Source organism: Ixodes scapularis, unplaced genomic scaffold (genome assembly GCF_016920785.2).
Source record: "Ixodes scapularis isolate PalLabHiFi unplaced genomic scaffold, ASM1692078v2 PGA_scaffold5__190_contigs__length_132052651, whole genome shotgun sequence".
Classification (NCBI taxonomy): domain Eukaryota; kingdom Metazoa; phylum Arthropoda; class Arachnida; order Ixodida; family Ixodidae; genus Ixodes; species Ixodes scapularis.
This window is the reverse complement of record NW_024609880.1, coordinates 50,207,226-50,225,853: the sequence shown is the minus strand read 5'-3', so window position 1 is coordinate 50,225,853 and position 18,628 is coordinate 50,207,226. Positions and strand designations below refer to the sequence as shown.

The 18,628-nt window shown below is 44.6% G+C and overlaps 2 protein-coding genes across 2 annotated transcripts; both read left to right on the top strand.

Moving 5' to 3' along the window:
* Positions 1-1,835: 1,835 nt before the first annotated feature.
* LOC115313048 (alpha-L-fucosidase) lies at positions 1,836-11,693 on the top strand. The gene is made up of 2 exons (XM_029971947.4): positions 1,836-2,677; positions 9,404-11,693. Exons 1-2 carry the CDS (start codon positions 2,058-2,060, stop codon positions 10,167-10,169), a joined length of 1,386 nt encoding a protein of 461 aa, XP_029827807.2. The 5' UTR covers positions 1,836-2,057; the 3' UTR covers positions 10,170-11,693.
* Positions 11,694-13,299: 1,606 nt separating this feature from the next.
* Positions 13,300-17,436, top strand: LOC120843361 (alpha-L-fucosidase). The gene is given in 3 exon segments (XM_042294202.1): positions 13,300-13,310; positions 16,496-16,587; positions 16,590-17,436. Coding segments are annotated over 3 exon segments (774 nt in total). The 3' UTR covers positions 17,261-17,436.
* The last annotated feature ends 1,192 nt before the right edge of the window (positions 17,437-18,628 follow it).

Below are 18,628 nucleotides of genomic sequence, written 5' to 3'. Positions count from 1 at the left end.
GAAAGTGTCTATTGTCTTATTTTCGCCTATGAATCATGTGCATCGGTGGTATATAATGGAGAGTTGCAGCAAACCGGAGAACCGGTCCCGGTTTGGTACCCGGTAGCCGACCGGTGCCACTGCGCGTGCGCAGAGGTGGAGATTAAAATCGGCTGGCTGCAAGTGCACCGACCAGGGCCGCACCCAGAAAAAAATTTCGGGGGGGGTCAGAACCCCCTATCCCCCCCCCCCCCTGGTTACGGCCCTGCTTCCGGCGGCCGCGTCTTGTGGCGATCTGTCAGGCTTGGTCAGTATAGAGGAGGCCATGGCTCAGCACGACGTTAAAGTGACAGGATGAGCTCCTGCTAGTAACACTAAGCTCTTGCGTACGATCTACAAGAAGGTCGTAATGACTGCTTATCACGGGGGCAGCTATACAGTTTGCGATGTGACACCGAGCAGGGCTTTTCGCGTCTCGTCAGGCTCAGTGTCGCATGGTAGGGTTCAGTTTCAGCTCTCAACACATCTTCAGCCTCGTCCTGGATCGCGGTCGGTGTGCCCTTTGAGTGCTTGGCGGGAAATTACACGCGCGGGCATTTTAAAGAATGTACATCTGGTAGTCCGTGCTGTCAAATTTAGAACGCGTCATTTTGAATACACAATATCAAGAGTTGGCGCACTGCCGTGTAAGCTAGTATCTTATTAAATTTTACTCAACGAAAACGCTTTTTCCGTTAATGTTTGTAATTCAAGCTTCATTACTTTGATCACATGACAATTGCCGTGGAAATTTAATTGAATGTGAATGTATTACGAACCTATATAAAGTTAGCAATGCCACTAAAAAGCATCCGACGCCCCTAAACCATCAGCCAGCAGCTAATGTCTCCTTTCATTTATTTTTTCCTCGGTTATTAAAGGGAAGCTGAAGAGGTTCTTGAAGAAAAACGAGTTAGAGGTGAACTGTAGAGTAGTTTTATCCCGTGAATCTGAACATAACGTTCGTTTCTTCCGAAGATGCAACTAAAGGCGAGAAACACGAAAAACCTCCGACCACTCGCTACGCCATAAAATGATTTTTTGACCACCAAGCGCGCGTCGCTTGTGTGGAAAGCACGTGCAGTTCCCAGCTTGCCAGGTATATTCCCCCGCATTGACACCAGTCAAGACGACTTTTTTTTATTTATTTTTTTTTACGAAGATTTTGTAAACATTTTTTATGGCTATGGCTCTATGCTCCGGGAAGAGGGGCTTCAGCGGTACTTTGAAAATAATCTTCTCCAGCCTCCGCGCACCAAATTGAAAAATAATCTCGATATTCGTTACCCTGAAGGCCAAATGAAGACGATTTAAATGTTTCTACTAAAATACAAAACCGTTTTAGTTTCTCTTTAAGAAAAAGTTGTGTAATTAAGTAGTGCTTTAAGCGTCATTCGGCTATGCCTACTACCTGTTTAGAATATTAGATATGGCTTTTTTTGGCGCAGAGCGCGCAAATTTCGCACTGCCTTGTTTTTTTTTTTTTTTAACCCTTGTTCTTCGTTCAGTAACACGTTTCTGAATTATTAGGAACAAAGAGCACTGTGTTAAAAATAACAATACCGAAGGCTATGCGGTCTTCTTACTCCTGAATTCACAATAAACAATCAAGAAAAAAAACTATAATCCGAGCTGGATGTAAAACAAGATGTGAACACGTCGCGTGTTGTAGATCCATCAACTTCAGCACAAGGTTCACGTAAATGCTGCAAGAGAGATAAAACCTTGGCCCCCGCTTCCAATCTCTAGATTTGGAGGGTGAAATCAAACACCGGCGTATCTTCCGCCTCTTGCAGCTTCCACTTCTTACTATCACGTTCCTAAGCACACAGATACGGAGGCAGGCACTGTAGTATAGACCCAAGGCGGACGACCTCCAAGTGACCGCGCTCTTGCTACCCTAAGCAATATATTGACTCCTGTTGTTTCCTCGCCATTTCATAGTGACCATATGAACCTAATAGAACAGCGAACCCTTGTGCGAAGTCCATGTTTTTCTTTAAACTTTTTTTTCTAAGAGTCGCGGGTGTGCCAGCGAGATGATGCAAGGCTCATTGCTCTTACTTTTTCTAGCCAGTCTGGGATCCACAAGTTCCAGACGCTACACTCCGGACTGGAAGTCCCTGGACAGGCGTCCTTCGCCAAGCTGGTTCGATGAAGCCAAGGTCGGCATCTTCCTCCACTGGGGAGTGTTCTCGGTGCCCAGCTTTAAAAGCGAATGGTTCTGGTCCGAATGGAGCAATAAAGATCCGAAGGTCGTGGAGTTCATGAGACAGAACTACAAGCCCAACTTTACCTACCCGGAGTTTGCGCCCGAGTTCACGGCGCAGTTCTTCGACCCGGACCGTTGGGCGGACCTCTTCTACAAGTCCGGTGCTCGTTACGTGGTGCTGACCAGCAAGCATCATGATGGTTACACGCTCTGGCCTTCAAGCGTGTCCTGGAACTGGAACGCCGGAGACGTTGGACCCAAGAGGGACCTGGTTGGAGACCTCGCCACGGCCATCAGGAAGAAAGGAGGCGGTGTGCACTTCGGGCTGTACCACTCGCTCTACGAGTGGTTCAATCCGTTGTACCTGGCAGACAAGGCTGCCCGCTGGACGACGAACGACTTTGTCGTCCGAAAGACCATGCCCGAGTTGAGGGAAATTGTCGAAAGGTAAGACGTGACCATCATATACTTCTTTCTGCCTTACTGTATGGAAATCCGACCTAGTTTAATGTTGGACTCTTCCCAAGAGCGCGTGCCATCTGGTAGCTGCTGCGGCAGTCATTTCAGTCGGCCGTTACCTATACACGTACTCAGAGTACGTACTAAACTGGATGGTTCGGCGATGACTCGCATCCAATCACACGCTTCACGGCCAAAAAAATGAAAACCGGCAATGTTGCTTGACGGGCTTTTGAAAATGGTCTATTGTACCTGATTTCGTATACATGTAAGGTCAGTGACAGCTTAAAAAACGCACTGCGGAAATTACTATGATCACACTTCTTGCTTCGTTCTTCGGCGTTCTTGTCGACTGATGCGTTCTTGTCGAATAATAAGACGCCGGAGAATCGCTGGCACCAACCAGAGCCGTATATGTAGAGAGTTTGGCCATTCGTTGGGTAGTATAGGAGACAAATGCGGAGGCGCCACTGGCCGAAAGCGGACTGGGCGTGTTCCAGGGCGTCTTCAGAAATTCGGATTTGACCAACCAGAAGCCGGAAATAATACCCTGGCGGTGGTCGGGAGAAACAAACCTGATAACTGCATTGGAGTAACTCTCGATGGCTGAAAATATGGTACACGTGATGTTTCAATCACGCTCATCCGAAATGATGGTGGAAGAGCGCGACTAGCGGAACGATCGATATAATCCGTACGCCAAGCGCCGAAAGCCAGGAATCTGCCGTCCGAGCGGTCACACACTGTCTGCGCAAAACAGAGTTGAGCGGCGCATTCGTTTCTTACATCTTTCTGCATGATCATGATCAAAATAACACGTGAACCCTATTTTCAACCACAATGAGTTACTACACCTCACTCTTACGCGCTTATTAAAACCATATACGAACATAGACTTTTGATCAGAACTGTTTCTCGCTACCACTGCTAGGGGATTCTTTTCGGCTTCTGGTTGGTCAAGAGAGCATGCCAAGCCCTCTTTCCGAGTCTGCCGCACGCCCTGGCTCTGGCCGCGCCTCCCATTGACCAAACTCTCTACCTATACGGCTCTGGCACCAACTATAGACGCTTGTAAACAGACGCGCTTCGAGAGCTGGTCTGGCCACCGTGGATGGGAAAACGCTTTGTTTGCGCGCTAGTCTGGGAACCTTGGGTACGTCTCAGCAATTGACCCCGTAATTGTGACGTCACCGATCCAAACAAACCGTTGCTACGGTCATTGTTATGGTCGAATACATGGGACTGGATTTCGCTCCGAAAGAACGGTCGGTCAAGAATCAGACGTGGAATTTGAACGTCTCGAAAGAATAGATATGGGAAGCCCAGATTTCACACTGACCACGACAGGTGTTTGCCGAGAATCGGCTGTCTCTGAAATATCTGTGACAACAACTTGCGGTCCTCAAGACGTCTCAAGATGCCTGCTGCAGACTACGAACGCATGATGAACGCGCACGGAATGAGTGAAGTATTACGACTGCAACAGTTTGAGTCGTTTGCACAATGGTACGATTTTGACTTTGTATTTATTTGGAGCCTGGCAAGCCTAAGACAACTCATCGGGTTTATATATACGAATTGTATTTGCGTGCGATATGGGATACTGTCTGACGAAAATCATCACACGCATGGAGATATGCTAAAAATAAAGCGAGAAAAGAATCTATTTAGAACGTAACATCAAAGCAGCGTCGGGCCCTCTTTTTGATTTTGCAGTTGACGTGCATTGCAATGAAGAATTATTTTAACTGTAACATGAGCGGCTCGAGACCCCAAAGTTCGTTCTTCAGGTTCGTGTGTCTTGTACTTGCTTGTGATCATCGCACTGAGGAAAAATCCAACTCATTCTTTAGTTTTAAGTAAGACCTCAAATAACGAAGGAGCTGTATATCGCATCCAGTAAGTTATATATCTACGTTACGGGCAGTTCGTTTGATCCCACAAATGTGCAGCGAAGCAACTTCTGTGCTATCAGAATTTCTTGAAACGTGTGCTGGCCTGCACATAGACCTTGATATACTTCACGTCGTCGTCGTACGTGATCCGGCTTCACAGTGTTTTCACCTAAAATATTGCGGAAGCAAGCTTCGTAGGAAGGCGTTTGCGCGCTGGCGCACCTCGAGCGTCGATCAAAGCTGCGCACTGGCACTCTTCGCTTCCCAAATCCCACAGGAAGTTGACCCCGAGTATAGAAGTTTCGTTGATCGTCACCAACTTCATTCAATGCAATCGCGCACTAACTCAAAAAGAACCACTGAACCCACCAAGCCATTGTGTCATCTGCTAGCAAGGCAAAACCGGTTGTGAAACTTTATTACGGGCTTTTGTTGCCGCTTTATAGTACTGCAACGATAGAAAATGTCTTCAAGATTTGATATTGAGAGAACACAATGCTTGCAAAATATATATATATATATATGTATATATATATATATATATATATATATATATATATTTACTTTTTTCTCTGCTAATTCCTAACCTCACGTCGAGCCATCATGTATTTGTCCATAACAACGTCCCTAGCAAAGGTTCGTTGCTAGGGCTTTTTTCTCCTAGAAAAGCAAAAGGAAAGCAACCAGAAATTCACATAAAAGGCGCGAACTGCATCCGGAGGTGCACTAAAAGCCCGCTTAGGGGAAACTTCGACGGACAGACACGAGTCGAAAGTCTCCACCTAACGCACCCAATGCTTGATTATCAGACGACCTATCCACACCGCAGCAAGATGGCGGCGCCCAGAAGCCGTAGTTGCAAACGTAGAAAGGTGTGTATCCACGTATCACGCTAAAGTGGACGTGTTGTTTGGAACATTACAAACGAGGATTGAACTGTCCGAGGACGACCTCGGTATTCGCGACTCCAGCGACCTATAGGGGGCACCCCTATCGGGCAAATATGGCGGTAATATGGCGGTCTAAAACAGGTCGTGCTGTGTCAAGTGCCAGCTCAACGCACAACGCTGGGGTACCAGCAAGCAAGCGTTGGACCCAAAATGGTTGGCCCCGATTTTTAACCTCCACGTTTCGAACTTGCGGCGATCTGTCGGCGTAAGCGAGCCCCCAGAAGCTTGAGTTTCTTCGAGGTCTCGTTCACGCGCTTGCATGGGTTGCGTACAGGGCATCCTGGAAGCAAGCTGATACGACAGTGACGACAGAGTTACAGGGACAGCTTTTCCATCGCGCAGACACCCACAACATGCAATCACGGGAGCTACAGAAGACAAGCACAAATCGCGAAAAAAACCTGTTCCGGCCAGTTCGGTGTTTTCCCACTGGGTGCGGTTCGTTTTGCTGGAGTCGCGAATGAAGTGAGCGAATGCGAGTAGGTATACAAATCTCTGAATGCGGATCAGCAGAAGTCTAGACACAGAAGACGCTACACGGTAATGTAACCAACCAAGCAACGTGAAAAAGTGTGAGTCACTGGGCTTTTTCTATTTATGATTGGTACAGCAATGATAGAACACGTAGAGAAACATGATGAACGCAACACCATAATGGTGCGCTTTTTATGCTGTCCGATTGATACCATCAGCTCGTAGCGTCAGCTACGTCTGGGTTTAAGGTGAAACGAAGTAGTTTTCTTGTAAAAATATTCGAAGATCAAACTTTCGAGCTTGGTTGGGCGTACTTGCAAATCTGTTGCACTGGAGGTTTAGAGGCGTTTCCCCTGAAGGAGGGAGAATTTAATCATTGCCTTCTACTAAGCTGCCACTGCTGACCTGCATCACGCGCTACACATAGTACATACGCATACCGGTACAGTGTAAAGTTTTTACAGTTTCCTACAAGCAGCGACACTCATTGAAGCGCCGACTGCGTGACGATGCAGGTTTTAGGAAGTGAATGGTGGCGCACAGCAGAAGACTGAACTGAATGATACCATTTTGTTCCAGTGGAATGTTTTTTTGTCATTTCTATCGGTTGTCGTTACTTGTAAAAGGAAGTATCAATGGACTTTAATAGAATGCATTGTTCATGTCTAAGTCAATGGGAGCGAAAATCAGTCTTAATATGGCAGTCTGCATGCCGAGCCTTCGCTCTACAGAGGGGGGGGGGGGGGGGGGGGGGGGGTGATTTACCGTACATCAACGCACTCAGTCATCAAACCTTCTAACTTGTTCTCTATAAACTCATGTAACAAGAATAGGTCAGTTTTATGGTTACCTTACTTTACATGTTAGTTATCCTGAAAATTTTTTTATTACTAACATAGTGTGACTTAAATTATCAATTATACACTCTAAAAAAGTTAACTGTTGAATTTTCCTGTCTAAGAGGAAGATATACTAAATCACCGCAAACTACTGCAGTATCGCAGCGAATGACGAAGCTAAGAATACCATTAGACTTCAAAAACGCGGTTTACACAGGGACAACAAGCATGACGTTTCAATATCTTATTGTCCCTGCGTCTATCGGATTTTACAGGTCTAATGCTATATTTTAGCACCATTTGACTGAGATACTCCCGTTCTTCGCACGACTGGATACATCTATGTGTTCTTCGGGAAAGGCAACAAAAATACTTTTTTGGGTTTCTTAGAGTGTATTTTGCTGCCATTTTTCTCTACTCTATTAGATGTTGTGCCTAAAACTTCAGCAACTATGAAACGAAAACGCACTTTTGCCCGAATAATGGCTCTGGATACAATGCCCTAAACCTCAGACCGTCAGCAAAGCAACATCGTTCTTTGTGTAAGTGATGAGTACAACGAAACGCTTTGAAAATAAGGAACGCACCAAGTGCTATCACGCACGCAGGTACGCTCGAGCATGAACACCCCTGAATTTTCCTCGGAGCAGTTCAATTCATCCACGAGCCGACGGCTCCCATTGATTCCTTGAAGGAAGCATGAATTCTCCGCCCGCGTTGTTAAACTTCTTTCATTAAACGTCACGCGAAAAACGACTTGGAGTTTAAAAACTTCCTGTTGATGTTTCTTTGGGGAATTTTGGAATCAATGACGATTTGGTAACCGTGACTTTTCCTCAACATTGTTGAATTGCCTCATCAAGAGAAACGTTTCCCCTGGTTGTCAGCCCACCAAAGTTCTGTGTTCGTACTATTTTGTGAACATCGCGAAACTTGCGACGCTAGTGACCTATGAACTTGTGGGGAAAATTACACACGTTTTTATTTGTACTAACTCAGTGCGCATATAAAAAGCGTATTTTGGAAGAATAAAGGAAGGCAGTGAGAGGAGTAACCAGCAAACTAGTCATCATGTGGGATTCAGATGCTTTTTGTTTTAATAATTAATAATATTTAACGTACACAAATTCTTCTAAAAGACCCCTTTCGAAATACTTCCCTCGGTTGGCAGCTACGGAATCCCTACACAATGGCGTACTAAAACTTCAACGTCAAGGCACACTAGAAAAAAGTAAAAAAACAAATCCGGAGAAAAGGTAATGAGCGTAGTGACGGTGCACTTTCGACGGTGTTTGTTTGGCTTGTCGGCTCGTAGTGTTGGCCACGTTCCGACGTTCGCTATTTTATAGAATGGCGTGCACGTTCGTCGATGCTGTTGTTCCGCAATTGTGCAGTGGTTCCGACCTTCTAATAATCGGCACGTGACTTTCGAAAGAGATATATTGACATCAACACAATAAAAATTAAACTGCCTTGTTTATACAGTATATTAGTAAGGTTTTCTGGCATTATTAAATTCACACCAATGCCCCTGAAGAGGATCGGCTGACTCTACTATTCACATGTCGCCATGTTCATTCTCGCATTCCTTCTTGTCTGCACTAAAGTCATTATTAGCGTCTCAAGGACTGTTTTGAAGTAACAACTGCAGAGTAACATGCTTTCATCGCCCCAAAACCAGTTATTTGAATGGAGAAAGGCGCTTCATCTTGAGGCCCTCACTGAACAGTTTAGCATTTTGAACGAGTGAGGTGTTTGTTCCCTTTTGCCCTGTGGTCATCATGCACAGCCGAATCGTACCGTAATATCCCTAGAGATGCCCCACCCCCGAAATATAACCCACTCTTATTTTTGGCATGATTTTCTATTTTCTCAAAAACGCCGAAATATAGCCCACTTTTAGTAAGTATAGGGCCCTGATCAATGGTTACCTCGGCTGAAATCGTGTTACTTAGCCAAAGAGGGACATAAAAGAAAAATTGCTGACTGAGAAGGACAGTCATCTTAGGTTCATCAGCCCTCCTTGATATCTCAAGTTTCGCAGGTCACAAAATAAAGAGCTAATATTCATTCAACTTCTTTTATTACGCACCGAAAGTTAGCCCACTCCATATTTTCACCCGATTGGCTTTCTATTTTAGGTGGGCTATCTCTCGGGATAGTAAGGTACGTAATTCTAGAACGTCGTCAACCGTAATTTGTACAGGAGGAAGTACAACGGAAGTTTGGTGCTTTGTTTTTGCCGTCCCATTTTCCACTTGCGCCAAGGTTTTTCAGTCTTAAACCAGCTCGCCCGCACTCTCACTTTAGTTTAACACCTTCAGTAGTTTGTATCCTTCTAAATAGTGACTATAGTTAATGACAGCCTAAGGAACGCTAGCGAGTCCGAAGCTTCTTATTATAGTCCCACAGCTAATTACAAGAACGCTGAAGAAAAAAAATCACGACGTAAAAAGCATAAATATATTAAACCTCACCCTGTGTCTCTTCGGCTGTCAGCGGCTATAGAGTGATGTTCATCGTCACAAACGTCCTCATGCAAAAATTAAACTGCAGGTACAAACCCGATGTGATCTGGTCCGACGGCGACTGGGAGGCCAACGACACTTACTGGAACAGTACCGAGTTCCTCGCCTGGTTGTACAACGACAGTCCCGTCAAGTCAAGCGTCGTGGTCAACGATCGCTGGGGAATCGGCATTCCCTGCCATCACGGTGACTTCTACAACTGCAAGGACCGCTACAACCCGGGAATCCTGCTGAAGCACAAGTGGGAAAACGCCATGACCATCGACAAGCACTCGTGGGGATACCGGAGGAACGCCAATCTGAGCGACTACCTCAGCATCGAGCAACTCATCGAGAAACTGGCTTCAACCGTGAGCTGCAACGGCAACATTCTCATCAACGTCGGGCCGACCAAAGACGGCGTCATCGAACCCGTCTTCGAAGAGAGACTGCTTCAGCTAGGCAGATGGCTGGGTGTGAACGGAGAGGCCGTCTACGGCTCGAAGCCCTGGAAGCACCAGAACGACACACTCACCCCGGGCATCTGGTACACGACCAACAAGGACATGGACGTGGTCTACGTGTTCGTCCTCAAGTGGCCCAGGCTCAATAAGTTGACGCTGGAGTCTCTAGTTCTTTCCCGGAAAGCGAGGATTACCATGTTGGGTCTTAACGATGGCCTGTTTCAGTGGGATCATGCTGGAGGGAGCGACGATTCCTCCCGGAGAACAGTGACGATCCTGTTCCCACCCCTTACGCCAGACCTTCTGCCGACTCCATGGGCTTGGGTGCTTAAAGTCGAAGGGGCGCTCTAGAGAGGGCATCATCTGGAAAATGCGTTTGATGCAGAAAATGTCCGACGTCTTGTTAACTGCTTTCATTGCCTCAAATCTGAGTTTGTTTCAATGTCATGTTGTATAAGGCAAGCTTCCTTTTGTTTACATAGCTCACACTTGATGTCACCGCATTGTGCTGGCAGTCATTCTAGCTTGCTCTTGCCGAGGTAACCAAATTAGATAGTGTCAAATGTGGGATAAAAACGTGCTCAGCAACAAGGCCACCTCAATGGCCTCTTGTGTGACGTCAGTGCCGGACACATGTCAACGTTACTAGATTTACTTCAGTTATAGAACTCGGCCGGAGAAAGACCCCCCCCCCCCCCCCCCCCCCCCCCCGCCCCCCCGCCCTTTCACTCTGCTCAGCCCGCCTCCTGTTATAGCCTTCAAACGTTTGAAGCGCCATCTAGATTTTCGTTTCAAAACTGTGTTCGATTGAGTATGATGAAACGACATATAGACGGGGGCTGTGCTTCGAAACATAAATGAGTAAACGAATACATTGCAGATGCCATAGCAGTTGGCTGTGGCGCGTCGAACGATGGGAGGCAAGCGATGGAGGGCACTGTTCGTGGAAGCAGTCTACGGGCAGTTCCGTAGCTGTGCTAATCCAGTAAAGTTGGAACGTATAGTGGCTGCCATAGTTGTGTGTGTCGCTGTCGATCGCGTGCTAAAAGCGAGCTTTCACCAGACTCATTTCATGTCGTCGAAGCAATAGACCCTTTTCAAAAGTCCATCAAGCAAAACTGAACGCCGCCATTGCTTAGACACGAAGCGTGTGATTGGATCCGAGTGCTTGTCCGCAATACATGCACAGAGTGCGTGCCCAAAAATGGCGGACTCGGGTAGTTGTCGCGGCAGCTGCTAGATGGCGCGCACTTAAAGTGTCAATTATGCTCGGCAGACTCTATGTGGCTTTACTGACAGATCGTGCTGATGACATGGGAATACTTTTTATTGGTAAGTGTATCTATATAGATGTTTGCATACAGCCCCGCTTCAAAAGCTAGTCTGACCATTGTGCGTGGAAAATGCTCTGTTGATGCATTAGTCTTGCAGTAGTGGGCACTCCTTAGCCAGGCCTGACTATCAGACGATCTGCATGCGCCTGCAGCAGAAGAGCGGCACCCAGAGGCCGTTCTGGCAAACGCGTACACGGTGATTCACAAAACGCAGGTCCAACTGTTCCCGTGGAAGCTATAATTTTTGGTGCAACGTTTTGTGAAACACGCTTTTACACCTGATGCACATTTTAGGGGGTGCAAGGTTTTTTTCGTGAGTGCTATACGTACTTTTTTATTGCAATCAAATGTGTGCCAGCTCACTATAACGAAATTCATTGATAATCTATTCCAAACCTTGTTTGTTTTCTTTTAAACAAGAAATGGTCAAAAAAACTACTCGAAAAGTGTGTATTAATACAAATTGTATGTTTTAGAAATAAAAAGGCTCAGTTGCGCAAATATTCAGGATGTTTATGTTTAATTAGAAAATTTAAAAAGAAAAAAACGAAGTAATGCGGTTTGTGCAGGTGAGTTATATAACCGCCGCAATAAGTCGCATAATCAGCCAAAACTTGTTCATTAACTTTATAGTTACTCGTACAAACACATTCTTCAATTAGAAACCTGATGAGCGTAATCTGAAATGATTGCCAGAGAGTAATTGATTACTTTTCACACTACTTTTTTTTCTTTTTCTTTTTACTGTTACAAAATCAAAAATGCATACATATGTTCGCTTTTGTCATTCACACCTTGTCGTTCGAAGTCCTCGTCAGTCATCTATCCCACGCTTCCTGGGGAGGACATCTGCAGCGCTGCTGATGACTTTCTCGACGGATGCGCTCGAGGGAAGAGCGGTGTTGCAGCGCACAAATACTTGGCGTACCAGTTCGTGGTTGTGCAGTATTTCGACGGGCGCTTCCGAGCCCTCTAGGAAGCGAAGCGCTTCACTGTCGCGACTGCCTGCTGGAAGCGTCTCAGGTGAGAGCAGCGAAAAGCCGAAAAACTCGACCGTGGACAGATTCTCCGGAGTACCCGCAGAGACGAGTCGCACACGGGCAGACAGATAATTTTTGTACGTGAAAAACCTCAACTCAGTAGTTTTAGCTCTTTCAGAAACATAACTGCTTACTTGTAATTGATCAGAAAAAAATAGTAACTGAACTACAGCGAACGTTACCGCATAAAAAATTATTGAAGCGTTAAAAAGTAAAAAAAAAAAGTGTAATTGATTATCAGTAATCATTTACTTGTAACTTGTCGCGTACAAGTCCGCGGTTACACCTGTATCATGTCCCCCGGGCTGTATAACTCACCTGCATAAACCGAATTAGTTCACGAAGATTTTGGTATAAATTTTTGTATCGAAATAAAATCACACACCCTTTTCATGCTACCCAGGAAGCTGCCCCAGCACTGGGAGCAAGGTGCAGAATAAAAATCAATATAATTTAAATCATGACTTAAATCGCGATTAAATTGTTGTTTAAATGACACCCGTTACTATATATAGTGATTTAACCCACAATAATATTCCCGAAAATATTTTTTTTTGTTTCTGCTTTCGATGTGCATGTGTTTTGTATTTAACGCAAAGAATCGCCAGACAAGAAAGATTTATATACGACTAAACAGAAGCAAAAAGAAGCGATCTTTTTAGAAATTCGGACTGTACTGAGCTTGATTTTTACTTTCCATTTTGTTCGTCAGCTATGTAACGTCCGATTGCAACAAGATGAAAATGCAAAATAAAGAAACCAAGTCGAGAAAAGTAATATTATATTACAATAACCTGAAAAACAAAAATCGAACGATGTCTTTTTTGTATTTAACTAAAAAAAAGTCAGGTTGTTTTCGTGTTAGTAGGGCGGGGATTACAGTAACTAAAAGTTGTTCCTTACAGTGTACTTTACATTTACGGTAATTCTTCTGCATTATTAATAGTGATCGGACGAAATTATCAGTCAATCAATAATGTTGAAAAATACGTACACGGTTAAAAAATCATTATTTTTAGCTACAGTGATTTCAATCAAATTAATTTGATTTAAATCAAATAGATTTGGTTTATTTAGTTTGCCTTTGAATCGCGACTTTTTTACACCATGACTGGCAGGTTTGTTCAGGCAAAAACAGTCATAGGGGTGTCATGTTTATTTTTTTTTTTTTTTCATTCAAATTTTATACGAGGTAGCAAAGCATGTCTACATAGCAGAACAAACCTTGCTTTTTGCAAGGTACCGTATTTTCCGCTTCTTCCGGTGTACAGTCCGCGGAGGCAAATTTGAAACCAAAAGTAAAAGTGTTCGCTTAGATTCTCCACACCCGGTGTATAGTCGGTACCTATAGTGCCTAATCAGAACGTAAACGTGATCATAGACAGCACATATTGGCAAATGCCTGCTGTGTTAGCTCACAAAGGGGCTTGTACCCTACATAAATCACCATTAATGTGCTCCGTTATTCATAAACCTCTTCACGTCTTTGCACAGTAAACGATCTAGAAAAATACACCACCTTGTGTAGTCCGCACCTGTAGATACACCGCACCGGGTAAAAGTTGAGTTTTTGAACATGTATACTCCGCCGACTATACACCGAAAAATACGATACTTCCTTCTTTTCGCGAGAAAAAAAAAATCGCGTCTGAGAGGAGGTTGAAGCAATAACTTTTCCGATTGCGCGTTGACAAAACTTTGAGGGCACCGGGAAAACAAATAGGAACTTTCCAAACCGTTCATATTTGTATATACAATGCATGGAAGCTGTTCTTCTAAATATAATTAAATTCACTTTACTTGAATTCATATTTCAAAAGAAAAAAAAATTCAAACTTTGGTTTTTGAGCAACCCTGTCGTATTGAAGAATTTCGGGGGGGGGGGGGGGGGGGGGGGGGAATTTAAGGTTGTGTTAATCATGCTTTCGAGCTGAAACTTCTTGTGCCAAGTATATCTTGCTATGTGTATTTAAAAAAATATATATACTTTAAGGTTCACTGTTGCCTGTGGTTTTTTTTTATTTCTTTTTTTTTTTTTTTTGTCGTTGTGCCCGTAAGTTGTTTAAAAATAAAAAAAGTCAAAATACTGCAAGCTTTGAGCAACAATTTAAGAAATTGTTACTTTCGATATTTTTAAACTTCATCTGATCGACTTTTGACAATTGGTAGTACGAAATCTGCAGATATTTGTTGCTTTCTTTTGTTTTAAACTAAAATAATAAATGTTTAGTAAGCTTTATGTTGCGGTCGATTACCGATGGAGGATTTCTTTCTTAACGATGAACTGAAAGACCTCCCTGCCGTTTTCATCCTGCCAAAAACTTATCGTTTACTTACCTCATCAGCACAAACTGTCGTTTGCGCTGGGACGTGAAGCGAAGTATAGCGTTACCTTATAAAATATCGGACAAAAATATTAATGTAATCTTTTAACAGCTTACCATCGTTCATATTCGTAATGATTAGCACGAGTGCCTTTCAAGCCAGCTTTTAACCCGACATACCGAAGCCTCTTACCGTCGTCTGCTACGTCCAAACAATGAATGAAATCCCCACATCAAAAAGTGCGTCCTGATGCTCGATATATCACGCACAGTCGTCGCCAAGTACATATTACTCTTCTTTATTTTTATTCTCTGTGAGCAATAGACCGATCTCACTAAGCGTTAGGCGCATGCGTGACGCCGCCATAAGTTTAGTTCACAGATAGCAGACGACCGTGGATGCGAGGGCTTGTGCCGTCTCGTGCTGCACACACTCAGAGCTCCAGCGGGGTTGCCGCACGTGCAGAAAGATTAAAGGTTTTCTCGGTGCATGGCCACAGCGGTGGCGTAGTCAAACTGGCTGGTGACATTGGTCTATTTCATTTAATTCAGAATTGATATATGCCTGGTAGTACATCTGGGCCAAGCAGAAAATAGTTTTCCTGCTTCGAAGAAACGGTTTCAGCTTTCAGGTGGACGTTTACTCTGATACTGTATTACTGTATATAAACTGATTAGAAAATAATTATTTCGGAAAAATATAACAAAAACGAATTGTGCTTTTGAGCTTACCGGAGGTTGCTGCTGCCACTAATTGTACGTCGTGACCTTAATGCTTGACGAGCCAAAAGAGCGATTCATTACGTGCTGTAACATTATTGTATAGACGCTTTACACACGCGCCAAATTACAGCCGCCATTGCTGACCTTCTCTTGTCTTACCGAGATGCCGAACAACTGAAACGGCAGTTGACAATCCTCTACAAAGGCCGATGCTTTAGAAAAGGACACAGTTGAATCTAATGTGGCAATAACCTGGCCCGCTATGGTAATGAGGAAGTGAAATAAACGAAATAAGAGGAAACAAAAACTGTAGGTCAGTTATGGCGGCGTTCATGCACAGCTGCTGCAAAGCGTCTATATTGCACGCAAAATGTGTTAATTAATAGCAACACTGAGAACAATAAAGCTCGTCGAAGGAAAAACTCGCTCAGAACTGAACCGAAGCGCCATTTTTGCGGATATGAGCCAGTTGTTTCCCACCTCAACAACTATTCATATTTTTAATCACCTTCTAATCCAGCTGAGCTAATTCAAAATTTGAGCGCTCAAGCTAAATATGGAACATTAAATATAATGTGTTTCCCTTTACTAATCGATGATGTCTACCGTTGCGGTTCTAAATACAATACCCGGTCCTTATCTTGCCCTCGTTGATCTCGGCTGGTTTTCTTAATAACTCAAGGAAGACATTCGCAGTCACTCTTAGGTTACATGGATGCAAAACCTCCCATTTCCCACAACCTCGCCTGAACGGCGGCGCAGATAAAAGCAAATCGCCGCGGCGTTTTTCGCGACGTCGGAAATGCATGGGCGAGCCGACGTCCAAGGAGATCTTTGGTATTTTTGGACAAAATAAGAGCCATGATGCTTCATGTTGCAAAGCAGCAAACTGTCCCAGTAATACCCTAGGAATTTTCTTAGGGGGAGTACTCGTGCTCTCTGCATTATGTAAGCTTGCCGTTTTGCCAATGACATATTTAGTTTTTATTTGCATATACAACTACTTTGCGTCCACGCCTAATGTGATAACACAATTTAAAATGTCAACATGATGGCAGTTTTCAACAGAACAAGAGCAAGTTCACTGAGGAAAACAGAAGCACCCCTAGCAAGAATATCACCGTGAATTTCTTTTTTTTTTTTCCACTGCCTACGCTGTTTGTTACTATAAGGGCACTCAAACATTTATTGTAACTTCTGTTTCTAAAGACTTGCGTTTTCAAAAATATAATCTCGCAACGTCGACTCAATCGCAGGTACAAACCCGACGTAGTCTGGTCCGACGGAGAGTGGGAGGCCCCAGACAGCTACTGGAACAGTACTCAATTCCTCGCCTGGCTCTACAATGACAGCCCGTCAAGTCCAGTGTGGTCGTCAACGATCGTTGGGGCAAGGGACTGTGCTGCAAGCACGGCGACTTCTATAACTGCGACGACCATTACAACCCCGGGGTCCTGCAGAAACACAAGTGGGAGAACTGCATGACCATCGACAAGTCCTCTTGGGGATACAGGAGGAACGCCAAGCTCAGCAACTATCGCACTGTCCAAGGGCTCATAAGGGAGCTGGCCAGCACCGTGAGCTGCTACGGCAACATCCTCATCAATGTCGGACCCACTAAAGACGGCATCATCGATCCGATATTCGAGGAGAGGCTGCTCCAACTGGGCATCTGGCTTGGTGTGAACGGAGAAGCAGTCTATGGTTCGAAGCCCTGGAAGCACCAGAATGACACGCTCACCTCGAGTATCTGGTACACGGCGAACAAGGCGAACGACACTGTCTACGTGTTTGTCCTCAAATGGCCCAAGGCAAACAAGCTTTACCTAGGATCACTCGACCTGTCACCTTCCGCGAGCATCACCATGCTGGGTCTAGGGAGTGACCAGTTTGAATGGCATCAAAACCGAAGTAGGGAGAATTCTGTTCGGGGAAAACTGACGATCGTTTTTCCGTCACTCACTCCCGACCTGCTTCCGACGCCCTGGGCTTGGGTGCTTAAAGTAAAAGGAGCCATTTAGGCACTTTTGCCAGAAAGATGCCTCCAGTCGTTCCCTTGACGAGAGGATCTGTCAGCGTATCTGCTTGCGTTTAAATGACGTTAACCAAGTACTTACTTGACGACGTTTTTCTTCCACTAGTACACTCCAATGTAACCAGAATACATACTCGATCAGTCGATCGATCGTTAGGCACCGACTATACCTGTATTTTTTTTTTATAAATATTGCTGGCTGTACGAGTATCACGTCGAAATAGCATGGGGACATTGCTCGTTTTAACTAATCGTCTTTTCAGTTCGACCACGACAAATATTCCCGCTGCATTCATGTACCACTTGTTGTTACTTATTGCTTTATTATAAGCTTAAAACAATTAGAGCTTTACTAGCAACCTGCATACACGGTAATGGGCAAACATGTTGTTCTCTCGTTTGTTACTCCAGGCCCTTAATTCATACCCAGCTGTGTATTTAGGCTTTCTTCTTTGCCTATACGTGTCTTTCACGTCGCGTCATTACACCGTGCCGCTGGTCCTTCCTAGTTGTTCTTCTGTAGAAAAAAGAAACAAATTCGGTGGAGCGAAATGTGTGCTGCAAAAAGTACGCGTTCAGCTGCAAGACCACCACAATGGTCACAGATGTGAAGTCAGTTCAAGTCATGTATTATTTTTAATCCAGTCTCAGCTCTAACATGGTTCTTACCGCATCCTTTTAATAACCCCGCGCGCAATTTGCATGCGCATGTATCACAGATTGTGATACCTTTCCCCTTGGCATCTGCAAAACATTGCGCAAGGTTTACACTGTTAGGTACCATGAGCAATCGTATTCGATAGGTTTCAACCAGTCCAAGTGTTTCTGAGGGTCCGTTGTGTAAGCAAGCCTTATTTTCCCTGTCCCTTCCATTTTCTTTTTTTCTCCCTGAAGGAACGTGTAGGAGGAGCTTGTAAGGCATGAAGTTCAAGATTCATTGAAGCAATAAAACGTTTCTGAAATTCAGTCTGGCAACTTTGATCGCTATCATCATCTCAGCGTACAACATATATGTGACAAACTAATAGTATCGTGGGCTAGGATGGGAGGTGTGGCGATTGCTAGGCTTCGTCCAGCGGGGAAAAATGCAAGGCTTTTGAGCACGCAGCGTTAGCATCGATATGCCCGCAGCGCTGGGGACCTAGCTAATTGTGCGGGAAAGCCACTTTCCATGCGTGCAGGAGCCAACTAAAATGGGAGAACACGACGCCGAGTAACGAAAGATTTTGTTTGACACCGAAGAACTCTCGACAGGATCGGTGAAGAACCGGCGAGTGGCGGTACCAATGTCGGTTTTCGAAGCGATCTAGCTCTCCGTGTGCCTGCACAAAAGCTGTCATTGCGGTAAGAACAA